The following is an 18726-nucleotide window of genomic DNA, read 5'->3' on the forward strand; positions in this document are numbered from 1 at the left end:
TTCAGAGAAAGAAGAGGGTAAAAGACAATTACATTAGCAAACATCTGAGTGGTCTTTTGTTTTATTTCTGAGGTTGTGTATCTTTTTTTTTTTTTTTTTTCAGGTTTGTAGAACTGAGAGGCTTGAATTAAACTGTACTCTACTTATCTGAGAATCTGAGATGCTCCTTTAGCGGCACTGTGCTCCCAGCTGGAAGCCTAGGCATCTAATAGACCTTCAGGAAATAAAGTCGACAACCTTTTGAACATTTTAACATCCTCCTTAAAGCCCTCAAAGAGTTATTTTTCCCAATTAATATTTCCTGCTCCCTCAGCAAATGGCAGATCTGTTTAAACTGTATTATAAACATATTATTTACCAATGTAGCATTCAGTTTGCTGCAAGCAAATATTTTCCTTTGAAATCCTTAATAAGACAAAATGCCTTTCAAGCCAAAGACCTTCAGAAGGGAGGTTGGGAATTGGGACAGACCAGCCAGGACTCACCATGGCCCCCTCACTTCTTCTCTGGGCAACTTCTCTCTGCAGTCGGGCCACAGCCAACTTCTCCCTGGAGAAGCAAATGTACATGATTAGCTGACCATCCTCCTCAGGGCAGAGGGACACTGGCATGGCTTCGAAACATCCTTTGGCCGTCTCCAGGAAAACCCCCTCCTTGGTTTAGCTCACTTCCTCCACTAAACTTTCTATAAATATTTAAAGTGATGGGTCACGAGTGCATTGTTTTCACTGCGTGTCATGAAAGAGATATTTTGCCTTGGATTTTTGTAATAGCCAAATAAATGCTATATGCCAACTCAAAGCTTCCCTTTAAGTTCATGAACATGTATCACTTATAAATTCTCCATGGCTAAAATATTTCAGTTTTCCTTTCTGTATCAACTTTGCTCAAAAATAGTTTTAATTATTTTTATTTCTTTTGTTGCCCTATGTAGATAATTGAATTTGAAAAGCAAACAAAATATAACCTGGTATCATTCTTGAAATAAAAACAGAAAATCCTTGGCAGGCTTGATACATAACAGGAATACTGCTAGCCATTTTACCTGATTTCATATGAGACTGACAATAACTCTATAATACTAACAGGCTTTATTATTTCCATTTCATACATATAGAAATGAGGCTACGAGGCTAAATAATATATGAAGCCCCCACCTGGTAAATAGTGGTATCACAGCCAAATTTTAGGTTTTCCTTAGTTCAAAACCTACTTAAAAAGTCTGCATATCATTTTTCAGGATCTAGGAAATATGAAAATGTGAAATTGAAAATCAGATTATTTAAGTATTTTTAAATTCACAACAGGGAACTGTTTCTAAGAGCTTTGTGTCCTTTATAATTGGAATTCTGATTTCACCTATAAAAAAATCTAATAGTCACCAAAATTTTAAAAACACTTTTGTAAGGTGACAGATATCTTCATTTTGGCCGGCTTTTCAATTATTCTTAAAAAGGTGACAGATGAAGTAGGGGTAATGAACTCTTCCAGTAATTTTCAAGTCTTAGTTCTAGCAAGAATCTTCCCTGAAATCCTCTGTCTTCAATTTGAAAGCTATTTCAGCCCTCTGCTTTGCCTCTACCCAGGATCAGCTACATGCAAACAGCGAGGAAGCAACCTGAATCCCAGATCAGGGTGAGGATTTCTCCTTCTCTAACCATTTATGTATTTGAAATGCTCGAGACTGTCAAGAAGGCATGCGCTTTAGTTTGGTTACGGGTTTCCCTGGTGGCTCAGATGGTAAAGAATCTGCCTACAATGTGGGAGACCCAGGTTCAATACCTGGGTTGGGACAATCCCCTGCAGAAGAGAATCTCTACCCACTCCAGTTTTCTTGCCTGTAGAATTCATAGACAGAGGAGCCTGGCAGGATATAGTCCATGGGATCGCAAAAGAATCGGACACAGCTGAGCAACTAACACTTACACTTTCATACAAAGTAGGCTGACTTTGTAGTAGTAATATTTCTCTCTCTGAATAAACACCTAAAGACACAAACTAGAAGGAGGGAAACTAGAACCGGGAGATTTTTGAGGGATAAAGTTTTGTGGGCAGGACCTGTGCTTATAATCTATGAGACGGACAACAAAGTAGGTGGGAAGAAGCCAGAAAGAGACGGGGTCATGTGCCCCTTTTCGAGATTAGCCAGGCAAAGAGCCTACACGTGTTTTATGATCCAAGTCCAGATGAGCAGGAGCAGAGAACTGAAAGAGAAGACTATGACAGATTTCTGGTTTAATAAGAAAATTAAACACTTGGTAAGAATTCATGAGCCCAAAAGAATGGAGAAGATTACATTTGTAGTCCATGACTCAGTAAGTCCACTCTGAGGTATAAACCCAACAGAAATGTGTGCATATATATATATGTGTGTGTGCTCACTGAAAGACATTGTACTAGATTGTTCATAGAAAGACTACTCATAATACCATTAAACTGAAAATGCACACGCCCATTAACAGTAGAATGGATAAACCTGAACACAGTTACACATTAAAATATCATAAAGTACTAAGAAGGAATAATCAAGACTTCAACACAACAATAATGGGTGAAAGAAGAAAATGTAGATGAATACACAGCTAATTTATTTCATTTATTGAAGTTCAAAGATGGCATAACTCTGACTGTTTGATAAAGTAAGAAAAAGAAATTAAAGATACAATTATCAAATTTGGTTTTGCTATTTAGTCGCTAAGTAGTGTCTAACTCTTTGCAAACCATGGACTATAGCATGCCAGGCTCCTCTGTCCTCCATTGTCAACTGGAGTTTGCTCAAATTCCTGTCCATTGACTTGGTGATACTATTTAACCATCTCATGCTCTGTTGCCCCCTTCTCCTTTGGCTTTTGATCTTTCCCAGCATCAGGGTCCTTTCCAATGAGTTAGGCTCTTTGCATCAGGTGGCCAAAGTATTGGAGCTTCAGCAACAGTCCTTCCAATGAATATTTAGCATTGATTTCCTTTAGGATTGACTGCTTTGATCTCATTGTTGCCCAAGGGACTCTCAAGAGTCTTCTCCAGCACCACAATTAGAAAGCATCAATTCTTCAGCACTCGGCCTTCTTTATGGTCCAACTCTCACATCTATAAAAGACTACTGGAAAAAACATAACTCCAACTGTATGGACATTTGTTGGAAAATGATGTCTCTGCTTTTTGATACGCTGTCTAGGTTCATCACAGCTTTCTTTCTAAGGAGCAAGCATCTTTTAATTTCATGGTTGGAGTCACCGTCCTCAGTAATTTCAGAGTCCAAGAAAATAAAATCTGTCACGGCTTCCATTTCTTTTCCAGTTTTATCAAATAGGAAGAGGTAAAAATTGTATTTACAGACAACATAATGTTCCAAACAGAAGATCCAAAGGAACTTACAAAACAATACAAAATTTAGCAAAATCACAGGATACAAGTGAATATACAAAAATCAATTGTGTTTTATGTACGGGCATCAAACAGTTGGAAAATCAAATTTAAAGAATTTATAATAAGATAAAATAGTCAGGAAATAAATGTAATAAAAGACATAATAAAAGACTTCTACACTATAAAACACTGTGTAGAGCAATTAAAGGAGATTTTATGACACACACTTCATTCATGTGATACAAAAACTTAACATCACACTCAAAATTTTTACCAAAATAATTGATAAATTATTTCTCACTGGAACATATAACACCATGAACTAAATAAAGAGAACCCAGAAGCTACTCTGATGCTTATGATGATAATTAAGTTAATATAATAGTACCTGAACTCATTGCTTTCTCTGTGTATTGACTACGGAAACATTTAACTTCTAGTCTACACTCTAATCTATACTGTATTATATTTCCCTTGATTGTTAATTTAGTATACCTTTTCCTCTAAATAAGAAAACCTTCCTATGTGATCAATGAGAAGAAATAGAGGAAAACAATAGAATGGGAAAGACTAGAGATCTCTTCAAGAAAATTAGAGATACCAAGGGAAAATTTCATACAAAGATGGGCACAAAAAAGGACAGAAATGGTATGGACCTAACAGAAGCAGAGGATATTAAGAAGAGGAGGCAAGAATACACAGAAGAACTATGCAAAAAAGAGCTTAATGTCCCAGACAGTCACCTTGGTGTGATCACTCAGCTAGAGTCAGGCATCCTGGAGTGAGAAGTCAAGTGGACCTTAGGAAGCACCACTACGAACAAATTTAGTGGAGGTGATGGAATTCCAGCTGAGTTATTTAAAATTCTAAAAGATGATGCTACTAAAGTGCTGCACTCAATATGCCAGCAAATTTGGAAAACTCAGCAGTGGCCACAGGAATGGAAAAGGACAGTTTTCATTCCATTTCCAAAGAAAGGCAATGACAAAGAAGGATCAAACTACTGCATGATTGTACTCATCTCACATGCTGGCAAAGTAATGCTCAAAATTCTCCAAGCTAGGCTTCAACAATACTTGAACCGAGAACTTCCATATGTTCAAGCTGGATTTAGAAAAGGCAGAAGAACCAGAGATCAAATTGCCAACATCCATTGGATCATAGACAAAGCAAGAGAATTCCAAAAATACATCTACTTCTGCTTTATTGACTACATCAAAGCCTTTGACTGTGTAGATCACAACAAACTGTGGAAAATTCTGAAAGAGATGGGAATACCAGACCACCTGACCTGCCTCCTGAGAAATCTGTATGCAGATCAAGAAGCAACAGTGAGGACCAGACATAGAAAAATGGACTGGTTGCAAACTGGGAAAGAAGTATGTTAAGGCTGTATATTGTTACCCTGCTTACTTAACGTATATGCAGAGTACATCATACGAAACGCTGGGCTGGATGAAACACAAGCTGGAATCAAAATTGCCAAGAGAAATATCAACATCCTCAGATATGCAGAAGACACCATCCTTATGGCAGAAATTGAGGAGGAACTAAAGAACCTCTTGTTGAAAGTGAAAGAGGAGAGTGAAAAAGCTGGCTTAAAACTCAACATTCAAAAAACAAAGATCATGGCATTTGGTCCCATCACTTCGTGGCAAATAGATGAGGAAACAATGGAAACAGTGACAGACTTTACTTTCTTAGGCTCCCAAATCACTGCAGATGGTGACTGCAGCCATGAAATTAAAAGATGCTTGCTTCCTGGTAGAAAAGCTATGACTAACCTCGACAGCATAGTAAAAAGCAGAGACATTACCGAGAAAGCTCTGTCTAGTCAAAGCTATGGTTTTTTCAGTAGTCATGTACAGATGTGAGAGTTGGACCATAAAGAAAGCTCAGCACCAAAAAATTGATGCTTTTAAACTGTGGGGTTGGAGAAGACTCTTGAGAATCCCTTGAACTACAAGGAGATCAAACCAATCAATCCTAAAAGAAATCAGTCCTGAATACTCATTGGAAGGACTGACGTTGAAGCCCCAATACTTTGACTACTGATGAGAACTGACTCATTGGAAAAGACCCTGAAGCTGGAAAAGATTGAAGGCAGGAGGAGAAGGAGATGACAGAGGATGAGATGGTTGGATGGCACCACTGACTCAATGGACATGAGTTTGAGCAAGCTCCAGGAGTTAGTGATGGACACGAAAGCCTGGTAGGCTGGAGTCTACTATGTCATAGAGTTGAACATGGTTTGGCAAGTGAACAACAACATGTGAAGAGATATGCCCACTTTCAAACAGCCATTTGGAATTCTGTGTGATGCAAACATAGAGAATCTCCGAGTAGTCTGAGTCACAAGAAAGACAATTCCCATCCCTAGCCTTGCTCCTTGGTTGCCTTCATTTACAAGTTGGAAACTCACTTTAGTCTAGTTTATGGGAACTACATTCATTCAAAGGAGCCTGGTGGTGAAGGATAATTTTCATGAAAAACAAATACAAGTGCCTCTTTGGGTCCATGCTCTGTAATGCTCTAAATCATTTGTTTAGGAAACACAATACATATATAATGTCTTGGAACAAATATTACTAAAGGATCCCAGTAAAAGCCCAATGTCTTCTATGGGGTGAGTTGGCAAGAACAATGGCAGCTAAATCACACTACAGTTTGGGAACCCCAATTTTACGTCCTAGCAGCTATCTCATGTAGTAAGGCTCTGAATCATATTTCCTTTGAAAAGAGGGTTTCAAGGCTACAACTCACCAAAAAGGGTCTTGAGGTTCCATATTTTTGTATTCCCCAAATCTTTCAAGCTTCTGGTATTTCATTTATGTGCACTTTGTGTCATCGGTTTTTCCCAGTAGGAATTGTAATTTTTTGTGTATGAAGAAGGAATGTCTTTTTTTTTTTTAATTAAAATTAAGAAAGTAATGGAGTTGTTGAATGGGTAAAAGGATCTAAGATAAAATTCTTAGGATTTCTAGATGTTAATATTTCTGGGCTCAAATTATGAACTTAAAGTATTAAAACTTAAATTGGTCTTTTTTTTTTTTTTTTAACTTTACTCTCATTTGCCCTCGATTTAGTTGCCGCTTGGCAAGCCATGTCTTCAAATTCTCATGATCCCAATATATGTATGAAACCAACAGGGACCAGCATCTTTTTCATGCATATTCAGGGTTCTTAAAAACAGCTTTGTATAAGAAACAAAGAATCCTTAACTTGCAGGCTACCCAAGGCAAATTAAACCCACTCCCAAATACTCTGGTTCCTATTTGAAGGCCTTAGCATATCTGCTAAAAATTGACAACTGTGCTTTTGCAATGCATCTCTGCTTTGTTTTTTGTTTGTAGCAAAGTCAGTAAGTCATTATGAAGAGGATATTGACTTTATGATTGCAAGACAAATGTCCGGAGATATTTTATCAAGAGCTGTGGCCCCTTATTTATAGAACAGGGATAAAAGAAGGATATAAAAAATAAACAAACAATAAAACAAAAGAGATCACAACACTCACTTCTCCTTCAGTTTAATGCAAAGAGAACTTTTCTCTCCAAGAAGGATGAAACAGAGCTACATTTTTATTCAAGTTTATACCCAAATGCTGAATTAGTCCCACGTTTCTAAATCCTTCACAGCAGCCCCAGACAATCTCATCTAAAGATCGCAATAAACAACAACAAAATTATTTACAAGAACCATGAACCTTCAGTATAGCACTGACACATCTGCAAGTTAAGCCACAGAAAGACTGTCTACAATGATATTGACATCAACAGGATGTTGGCATTTGTAAAATCCAGAAAAGACTTGCAAGGTTTGGATGTTTAGAAAAATGTTCCCCAGAGAGAAAGCAGCTTGCAAAGTGGGACTGTATTCAGTTTTTGATGTGTGGAGACCTCAAACTTCAGGGCACCAAACAGCCATCTGTTGCAGGAGTGGGGCAGGCGGCCCTGTCTGGAGACAAGTCAGTGGTGTTCTCTTGCCATTTGCAAGGAGGCCTTGCATCCACCCCGAATGCTTAGGAATGATGCCACTGTTCAGGCTTGCTCTCCACCAAGCAGATGGTACCCCTGCCACCCTGCCCTGAAGGAAGGGGCAGCACTGGTTGATACTCCGTGTGCGTGTGGAGAATCACTTCTATTCATTGTAAGTCCCATCACACCCAAACTGGCTCTATATACAACACATTTGAAAGGTGCAGATTGAAACACACATCCAGCAAGCTATCAATACAGTAAGCACTCTGTGTGTTTTCACCAGCTAATCTGTGTTATTTCTACTTGACTCTTCTAGAAAAATAAAGTATAACAACTAAGCCTGTTCACGTATGTATTTTAAAAAAATATTACTGAGCAGCTTACAAACCTTAAGTCCATTTCCTTTACTGTAGGAAAGATACTGTGATATTTAAGACTCTTCTAATATCCCACCAAACTGTACCTTCATGTTCATTTTGGTTGTGAGGATAAACTCGTATATTTTAAAGTATTTAAACTCAGTGATTTTATGTGTTATATAATGTATATTCCTATCCCTATTTTATTTGGAATATTCTGCTGATTATATATAGCAATCCAATGAGGGAAATACTAATTCATTCAGCAAACATTTAATGTGAGTTTACTCTAGGCCTGGCCTGATACTAGGCACCGGGAAATAAAGATAAATAAGATGGTTCCAAATTCAGAGAGCTCAGGGTGTAACAGACAGAGGGCATACCTAGGCACACCTGTGTCATAAGGTCCATGAGCATAACACGAGTGCTGGGTATTAAAAAGTGTTGCATACTTAAAAGTTGCTTTTTAAAATAAATGTTAGGCAATGATTTTTTTCAAAAAATAGAAATTTATCTGCCTTTAAACGGATAGGTGCATTCTCCTATTTCTAAGAGAATTATTTTCCAAATTTCATGCTTTTTCAGCAGCATGTCATATAGAAAAACAGGTCTGTTTCCACAAGTACTTTAGTTATTAAGAATGTCTATTACAGATCTTGATTGAACTATTAAATTCCTTAAGTTTTGCAGGTGATGGTACTGGACTTCAGTTCCAAGTTTTGCCCCTTTAGACGATGATGTTATCCAGGTAATTTTTTTTTTTTTTTTTTTTCAGAGAAACTCAATCGACTTCTTCAGCCTTTTCCATTCCAATATGCCATATCAGAATTATAAAAAGTAATATTAACAGTTAATATTTATTAAACAGTTAGTATGTCAAGTACAGTTTTAAATACATGAAACATTGCAACTTCAATCCCATGAGTTAGGTATTACTATCATCAACAGGACACAGCAATGATTCTCAAACGTTTTTAGAAACTTTTCACACTCTGAAAAAAATTTGAGGACTCCAAAGAGCTTTAATGTATATAGGTTATACCTACCAGTGTTTACCATAGTCAAAATTAAAACAGGCTTTAAATATATATTAATTTATAGTATAATATGTATACTACATATACTAGTCTATTTGAAAAAATAATTTTATTATAGATAAACAATATGTAATTATGAAATGCAACTATATACAAAACTAAAATTAGTAAAAAGAACGGCAGTGTTTTACAGTTTTGCTAATGCCTTCCATGTCTGCCTAACAAAAAACGACATCTGGATTCCCATAACTACTTCTGTATTCAGGATGTTGCAATGTTACACATTCAGTAGCCTCTGGCAAACCACTGTACACCCACGAGAGTGAAAAAGACAAATAACATATAAGTATTCTTATAAACACAGTTTTGACCTCTGAATTCTTGAAAAAGTTGTAGAGTCCCTGAAGCCCCTGGTCGACAGCCTGAGTGCTCTTGATGTAGTGACACCTACGTTCCCTGGGCAACCTGAGGCTCAAGTAGTCTGGAAAGCATGCCCACTGTGCCCTAGCTGTTAAGTTCAAATACAACCACACAGGTATTTCTATATTTGCAAAATAGTAATGAATATTTATGTAGTTAAAAATCTCATTTGCTAGAACTTGTGCCTCTGCATTTACCATCAGCTATAAAACACTGCCTCTCCTGCTAGAAAAGGAATCACCAATTGAAACAAGCTGGACCTGAGACCCTTTGCTGAAAGGCTTGCACCTGGAAAAACATCTCCTCCAGCAACAAAATACAAAGAAACTGTAAGGGACTAAAAATAACCCTGTGCATGTGCAACTGAAGCAAATCATGGACAACAAGATACAAAGAGACCAAAAAAACCAACTGCCTCTTCTGAGGAGCAGGGAGCAAAAGCAGGTCACTGCATGCCCCCTGAACACAGCACCACCAAAGCAGTGGGTAAACCACCTAAGCCACCCCTCCACTGGACTCCTGGACACACCTCTACCTTCACCAAATATAAGGAACCAGCTTGCCTCCCCGATGTGGGAGTGAGTGAGGAAGAGAACCTGTTGCTTCTCCAAGCTCTGGCCCCCATAACTACACCAGAGGCCCCAATAAAGCCTTGCCTGAATTTCCTGTCTGATCTCTGATCAATTTCTATTGATTAAGGAGGCCAAGAACCCTTGTCAGTATCACAATAATGCGAGAAATAATGGGGGCCTTTAAGGATAAAACTTTCTTGACTATTTGAAGGGCAATCAATAGGAAAATTTCTGATCAAACTTTTCAAGGACATACTGAATTCCAGGAACTATGAACCTACATTTCTGGCAGAGTAGAAGAAAAATACTAATGATATTCCCCATACATGCTCAGGCACACACTTTATTTCAATTAACTCTTCCCCCTCCCCCATTTTTTCCCTACAAAGATCTCACCAAGTGCCCAAGGAGAAATGAGATAAATGATTCCTATCATTTATACCTTGGGGCAGAGAGTCACACTCTAAATTCTTGGAGAAAAGTTTCAATAAGTTATCCACCTTCCCATTTCTGAATGGGCCCCACGGATAAGACCATGTGTGTGTGAGAGAGAGGAGAGCAGGTCTGCTCCCCCAGGAGGCCTAGAGCCATTCTCTGCACACACACAGGCGTCCTAGGGAGGCGTCGGCCACAGAGGCAGGACAATGCCGAGTGCCAGGTGCGCCTGTGGAGTGGGCAGATGGGGAGATCAGTGGCAACAGGCCCTGAGTAATGGTTAAATTAATTAGCCTTCCAAAACAGATCATTTAATTACTCATCCACTTGGATATTCAGAGCGAGAGGAGACTTAAGAGAAACTTTGGGAGCTATAACCCAGAAGAAAGAAATGTTTGTACAACTCTTTCCAATGCATAATGTCAGTGCGGGCCCCAACACTTTTACATACTAAAAATCACCCTCTTATTCCATATTTCAAAGGACTCAATTAAAACCCACAATACATAAAAGGCAATAAGTTGAGAGTGGTTCTAAATTGGTGACCTTAAACGCTCTGGGGCAGCAAAACCTAAGGCAGCATACACACTCACTGACTTTGAGAGAGGGGCAGTGTAGTAACAGTGTGTTGTGCTAATTCACCAAATTCCCTTTATACCAAAAAAAAAAAAAAAAAATTAACACAAAGTTCCTCTGATTGGAATACAGAGGTCATAAATAAAAACAAATGCACACTCTAATTTCATTTGCTGAATTCCTGAAGGTCTTCCATCCACATGCTGATCCTCATGGTGCTTTCTGAAGTGCTATCAATTTTTTTTCCAATTTTCTAAATTTCTTGAGAATTTTCTAAAAGTCCTCTAAATAAGATGTGACATAAGTATTTGAGCCTTTGAAAAAGAATAGATACATGTATATGTATTACTGAATCACTTTGATGTACACCTGAAGCTAACACAACACTGTTTATCAGCTATAAAATAAAGATTAAAAAAACTGTTCTACAATGAACGTTCTTCCACTCTCAAAAATGGTGTCTCAAATGACACCTGCATGTTCATTTAGTGGTTCACTAATTCATCCATACAGCCACTTGTTCCACCCACCGTATCCTAACTGCTTACCAGTTTCTCGCCTCCACTGGGCGTTAAGACCCAGACAAGTAGGACTTCACGGTCCTTGTGTGTCAGACACATCCTCAATGAATGAAAGACCATGCTTCAGGGCAAAGACAACCGATGGACTTGAGGCAAGACCACAAGCTATCTTCTGAGTATCTGAATCTGTACTGGGAATCAGAGGTTAGTCCCATGCGCCAGAGTTTAACAAAATATGCCAATAGTGAATCCTACTGCTACCAACACACTTGCAGAACTCTGCTCATTTTAGATGAACCATGTACTCTTGTTAGCAAATAAACTAGTGAAGAAATATTTCTGGGGTTTCTCTCCTGTATTTCTAATATTTAGAATTATTAGCTTTCACTAGAAGAATACATGCTTTCATCCCAACATGTTTTATAAACACAGGGTCTACTAACTTTATTGAACACAACACTGAGTTAAAACAACCCCATTTTCTTCTCTTCTTTTTGTGGGGCAGAAGAAAGGTCTTCTACCTAATGTGTATCTAAAATACACATTACAACAAAAACTCCCCCCCATTTAATACAAGAAATTTGAGTCTTAACTTTTGCTGTAACTTCTTTCTTGAATGTTAAGCGAAGTTTAAGGACTTTAAAAAAGATCTTCTTGAGACACACTTAATGAGTCATTGAAGAGAAATTTAAATTTTTAAACTTAACTGTCACTTCTGAAAAACCTAGATTTCTGAATGAGGATTCCTTAGGCTTCTAAGTTTTCTAAGAAATGTGAAATTTTATATGCTCTCATATTCTACACCCATAGTTCTTCCTTTAATATTAAAATTCCACTAAAACAGATACATCTAGGTTTGTTTTATGATAGTCAATTAAGGGAAAAAATGGAAAAACAATAGAACTTCATTAATAATGTTTGATTTTCTTCCATCAATTTTAGTAACATTCAAAAGGAAGGAGCTGTAGTGTCATTTAATATATAAAGAGAATTCTTAAAGAAAACACACGTTAACTATCTCCTAAGGAGCATTACATACCTGTGGGTATGTGAGACAAAAGCTTTTATATGACAATTAATTTGGTTTTCATGGCTTTCAATTGTCAGTAGCCCTGAAATCTCATTCTGTCTCTATTTTCATGAAAGTCCCAAGACAGTATCTGTGAGTAGATTCAAGCCATCTGTCTAGACCAAGAAAAATAAGGCCTTTGAATTCCTATGGGAATTAAGTTGAATGAGATAATGAAGAAAGCCATAGTAAGGTTGCAACATATAACACAGTTTATCCTCTAAGTACTCCTTCTTCATTTGTGGAATGAGCTACACATACAAGGTGAGTTCAGCTCAACAACATGGTGACCACTTAGAATGGATTAAAAATTCCATAAATTTGTCCCACAAATATTCCCATGTCTACTATTTTGGAAGGGGCTTCCCAGGTAGTTCAGAGGTAAAGAATCCACATGCCAAAGCAGGAGACGCAGAAGACCCAAGTTCAATACCTGAGTTGGGAATATCCCCTGCAGGAGGAAATGGCAACCTGCTCCAGGTTTCTTGCCTGGAAAATCCCATGGACAGAGAAGCCTGGTGGGCTACAGTCTATGGGGTTGCAAAGAGTTGGACATGATGAGCAACTAAGCATGCACAAACTATGTTGGAAGCACTTTGTTAGTCTCAGATACAATGACAAGTAAGGCTTAATCCCTGTAGTCAGGAAGCATCATGTCTCAGAAAACAGTCTATAGCCAGTGTTATGAGTTAAATTGTGTCCCCCTAAAAATCTGAATGACTTTATATGTTGAAGTCCCAGCTCCCAGTACCTCAGAATGTGACCTTATTGGAAGCAGTGTTTTTACAGAGGTAATCAAGTTAAAACGTAGTCATTAGAGCCCTAATCCAATATGACTGGAGTCCTTTAAAAAGGGGGGTAAATTTGAAGACGGGTATAAACAAAGAGTATACCATGTGAAGACAAAGAAAGAGATTGTGAAGATTCTTCTATAAATCAAAGAACTACCAGCAAACCAGAAGCTAGACAAAGGGCATGGAACAGATACCCTCAGAGGAAGCAACTGTGCCAACACCTTGATCTTATACTTGTAGCCTCCAGCACCACGAGACAAAACATTTCTGTTATTTAAGTCAGAGAGTTTGTGGTACTTTGTTAGGGCAGCCCTAACAAATAAAAATATATTCAGAAACACTTAAATTTTAACATAAAATCTACCAAGTGTATGTGTTTGGACATAATCCCTCTCTCTACAAGCAAATCTACACATAGCTTAGTAAAATATAATGACTGTCCCAAGCAAGTGTCATATAGTTTTAGTAGGAGTATGTACTTCTTACCAAGAGAATCAAGGAGGTCTTTATAAAGGAAATGGCAGTAACATTTAGACAAGTTAAGAGCTATATAATAAGTCGGAAGGCAAACCTAGGAATTTATGACTATAGAACTATAAAGTATTTAGTGCAAAGCTGTTCCTATTGTTTCTCATCCAATAAACTCACTTCTTTTACCATGCCACTTCTCAAGAAAGTTCAAGAAGTCTATATGAATGACTCAAATGGCACATTTCATATCTAAACTTCTAAAAATATACATTATCTTAGCCACAAAAACGTTTTTAGTCCTTTCATCTTTGTATTGCTTTTACTAAGGCTACTGTGACAGAGGATGATATCGTTGAATGGCATCACCGACTCACTGGACACGAGCTTGAGCAAACTCCAGGCTATAGTGAAGGATGGGAAAGCCTGGCGTACTGCAGTCTGTGGGGTTGCAAAGAGTCGGACATGACTGAGCGACTGAACTGATCTGAAAGGTTACTGTGATATCTAGTATAAGATAAAGTGCTGCCTCCTTGTGCTATTATAAGAATACTGACTTAGTTGGTCTTTCAGAGTGGGGATGATATGCAAATATATTTACTCTGGCTGCCACCTTCTCACTTGTAACTACACTTAACTCACTCTCTGGCGGCCACCCTCATTACAGGGATGGGCACTGGTCCCTGGCAGAAAATAAGGAGTTAGGAGTCATGTATAGTCCTGGAACTGGTCTGTCTAGAGACAGAATCCATGACCAGGCTCCGACGAACTTAAGTCTCTCCCAACAAGTCATTATCAACCCTTAGAACCACTATCAATTTTCTGATTTTTATAAACCATCCAACTTAATAACCTTCCCTGAAGCATTCAGGAAGAATAATTTTGGAAGCTTTGATCATTTGCCAGTTCACATTAATGAATCCATAATCTATCAGAACCTAGCTCGCTTACTTTACTTTCAGAGTTTTCATTACTGAATATCTTTGTAACCTGATTAAATTCTTTTCTTTTTTTTCTCTCTAATCTTTTCATAGGGAATATGAGTCTGGTTTTTCCTGGTTGTAACAGAAACAAACTCCAGCTAGCATAAGAAAGATGAAGCTTTTTACTGAACAGATTATTGTAGGAGCAACTGAACCACCAAACCCTAGAAAGGGTAGGACCCGGAGCATGTCCAGAATTGATTTACCTTCTCATAAGGCACGGCCATAATGTTTGAGCTCAGTTCTGGGAACTTCTGGTTTCTATTTCTCACCAGTTTCATATTTTAAATTCCCTGGGATAAGATCCTGATTGGCACAGCTTGAGTAGGGCACATCCCCCGAGTTGATGGGCTTTAGCCTGGAGGTCAAGGTCACACAGCACAGTCTTAGACATACTCCTCACTAACATGGGCTGGGGGCTGTTCTCAGAGAAGAAAACAGTCTATCTTAGGGGTTGATAACATGTGTTGTCTGCTCTTTGGAAAATGGTTTCTATAGGTTTCCTAATAAATCTTTGCTTGGACCTGTAGCAAAAATAAACAACCAGATATCATACTTTTTCTTAATTTAATAATTTTTGCATTCATTTTAATTGGACTAACTCCTTTTGAGGAGTCCTTTTAAAATACTGGGCCAGAATGGAGCCTAAACCTTGCTTTCTTCATATTCTCTTGACCCTTCCACCATCTCTGTGACTTAAAAATTTATATTGAGAACATTTCTCATTTCTTTCTAGAATAGATTCAGTCCATATATGCTTTCTGTATATTGCCTTACTAGTCCCACTGTCAGCATTACTTAATTTACATTGAGCACATTCCTAGCAATACCACCAACTACGAAACATTCTGTACATGTTCACACAGTATATATAATATTAAAACGAGAGAGAAGACTCTCAGAAGACATGAAAAAATCATGGTGTATCTTCATCCTCTAGCTCCTGTCCCTTACACCATTACCAGCAAGGCTATTCAAAACACCAACAATAACATTTCAAGACAATCTGTATCTTTTAAAGGCACATTTAAAGGAATGCCAATGTAGGTAAACTAGAAAATAAGAGCTCATATTTACCTATATTCTTTGTTAACAACCTAACTGAGGCCAACTACATATACTATCCAATTAGTATCTGAATGGAGTAGCCACCAAAAAGTCAACAATGGGAAATTTTAGAGGGAAAAGAGAAGACATGGGTGAAAAAACAGAATCTAATGTCTGAGAAACCCATCTGTGAAATCATATAATATATGTGACACCAGGTAAGACCCTACTAGGGAAAAAAAATTCTCAGATATATAGGATACCCTCAACAGAAGTAAAAGTGTTTTAGAAAAAAGGATAACAACTCATATGCAAAAACAGCAGATGTTTTTGAAGAATAATAATAGCACAACAATCAGGAAACAAAATTAATTCTGTCAAAACAGGTTACTGTAAACTTTCCGTTTATAGGTAATTAAATCTAAGCATTTAAATTACCTGTTTTATTATCACAGCAAGAAAGAAACATTTGAAAAATGAAGGCATCTTTCATATCTTAAAACAAGAGAAGAGAAAGTCAAGTAGTGAGTAGTTTAAATTCAGCAAAAAGCCATTTTCTGAAGAATGACAGGCACTCATCATCCTCAAGGCAGAAGGTGGGTGAAGAAGTGAGGAATCATTTTTGAACAAATTTTGGTTGCATTTAAGAAACTAGATAATAAGAGTAATAACAACAATAATTAACACACACATTGTGATTACATTCTAAGCATGTTAGTTATTAACTCATTTAATCTTCATCCTAACCAAGAAGTAGGCACTAATGTTATCCCCATTCTACAGATAAAGGAAAATAAGGCAGAAAGAGACTATTTATCTGCTCAAAGGTCTTGGAGGTAGTGATTGATGATATCAGGATTTGAAGGCAGACACTCTTGGTCTCAAAGCCCCATTCTCATCTGAATGCTGTGCTATCCATGTAATTCTAGTGTGTGTGAATGTGTGCTCAATTGTGGCTGAATCTTTGTGACCCCAAGGACTATAGCCCACCAGACTCCTCTGTCCATGAAATTCTCCAAGCAAGAATACCAGAATGGGGTGCCATTTCCTACTCCAGGGGATCTTCCCAACCCGGGGGTGAAATTCATGTCTCTTGCATCTCCTTCATTGACAGGCGAAGTCTTTACCACTGTGCCACCTAGGCATGTATAATTCGAGCTGGAGTTAACAATTTTTCTTGGCGCATGGTTGTTCAGTAAGATGGACACTAAAGATCTGTGTCAATTTCACAAGAAACTCTCAAAATCCATTTTCAATCCTTCTGAGAGTCAAGCAACTGAAGAGGAAGAACAGAGGTGTGGTTAACAGAACAGACTCTACAACCAGACTGCGTGGGTTCAGAATCCAAGCTCACCCACCTACCAACTCACTGACTGAGGGGAATTTACTTACCCTCCTGAGACAGAATGTACTATATCACTCACAAATACAGACTGCCCCTTTTCTGGGGAAACATTTTGACTTTCCCACCTCACTGATACTAGGCTTGGCAGGAGATCCACTTTGGCAATGAAATGTTGAGTAAAAGGAACATGTGCAACTTTGGGGCAGAAACTTGTAGAGCTAGGACAAAATCTGCCATTATTATCTTTCTCATTGTGATCAGCATTGTTTGAGAAAGAGGCTGGCCTGGGTCCTGGAGTGAGGCACCCTTGAAGGCAAGCAGCAGACACACCACAGACTCCTGCTGAGTTAAGAAATATACCACTGCATTTGTAACCCACTATAATTCGGGGGCTGCTTGTCACATACTGGCTCTCTTGTCTCATATACTCTCTGTGCCTCAATGTTCTACACCTGCTTTTAGGATTGCTATAGGAATTAATGCATATTTTTATAAAGTATGTAGAATAGTGACTGGCAAGCTGTATGGAAGTGTTCATGCTTATAACCATTTTCATCTATAACTGGTAGGAGATAAATATTAGTGAGCCAGACACTCACATGGAAAAAACCACAAGGAGAAAAAATCACTAGAGGAAACATTTCTGGTACTCATCAAATCCAATGCTTCTCTACTTCTCAGATTCTTTCAACTCAGTCCTAAAGTTCTACTGGTTGCCTTTTGGGCTTTTTGCACACTTCTCTTCAATGTTCCCAGTAATCTTTTTCATTTATTGACAATCCAGGACTTTAATATTGAAGACCTGAAGTCTCTAGTTTTCCTTCTGCAAGATCTAGTCAGTTATTTTGCCCATGAAGATGCACCTCTTTCATTTCCTTCAGCTATCATTTTGGAAATAGACTTGAACATCAGTCTTTCCATTGATGGAACACAATTTGAGTACGATCACGGCAGCTGCTATCACTGTTTCTAAGGGTGAAGGATTACATAACTTTGACAAGTTTTTTGCTTCATGACTTCTGACCAGCTTTAGTTTCCTAATGCACAATATTTTATGTAAAAGCTCCTGTTTCACAATGAATGTTCCACCCAACCTGCTTCCAGGGGATGCTGCTGATGACAACTCTGTACGCTGTGGCAGATACCGAGAAAGAGAAAGAAACTGTTTGGTGCTTCTAATCTATCTTAGATATCACAGGGCACTAATGTGGGAACCCAAGAGAGATCTTTCACAGCACCACTCTTATTTTAGAGAGGAGAAAATGGAGTGTCAAAGAGGCTGACTACAATTAAAATCTGAGCAAGAACAGAGTCATTAACAGAATCAAATCACTGCTCCTTCTAGTCTAATTGTGTTTATAAGTAAAATATTTGGTGGCGTGAACAAATCTGTACAAACTACAAAACATGCTAAATATTTAACAAATTCATTGACTCCATATTACTGTGCATCTTATTGGGTTTTAATCTGACCTATTCAGCTTACTGGGGCTTTCTGGGTGGTACTAGTAGTAAAGAAGCCACCTGCCAATGCAGGAGACATAAAGAGATGTGGGTTCAATCCCTGGGTCGGGAAGATCCCCTGGAGGAGGGCATGGCAACCCACTCCAGTATTCTTGCCTGGAGAATTCTCATGGACAGAGAAGCCTGGCAGGCTACAGTTCATAGGTTCACAAAGAGTCGTACACAACTGAAGCAAGCGGGTGAGCAATTCAGCTTACTAAGAAAGATACAGTAACACAGCCCCATTTTAC

At 38.2% G+C, this 18726-nt stretch overlaps 1 protein-coding gene across 6 annotated transcripts in view; it reads right to left on the reverse strand.

Moving 5' to 3' along the window:
- The window catches only part of NCKAP5 (NCK associated protein 5), a 1099478-nt gene that overhangs the window by 588331 nt on the left and 492421 nt on the right, over positions 1-18726 (reverse strand). For all 6 annotated transcript variants that reach the window (XM_065931416.1, XM_065931421.1, XM_065931418.1 and 3 more), the window contains one exon: positions 486-549. In XM_065931416.1, coding sequence (XP_065787488.1) covers positions 486-549 — 64 coding nt within the window. The remainder of the gene's footprint in view (positions 1-485; positions 550-18726) is intronic.

The sequence above is a fragment of the Muntiacus reevesi genome, chromosome 3, assembly GCF_963930625.1.
Source record: "Muntiacus reevesi chromosome 3, mMunRee1.1, whole genome shotgun sequence".
Lineage (NCBI taxonomy): Eukaryota > Metazoa > Chordata > Mammalia > Artiodactyla > Cervidae > Muntiacus > Muntiacus reevesi.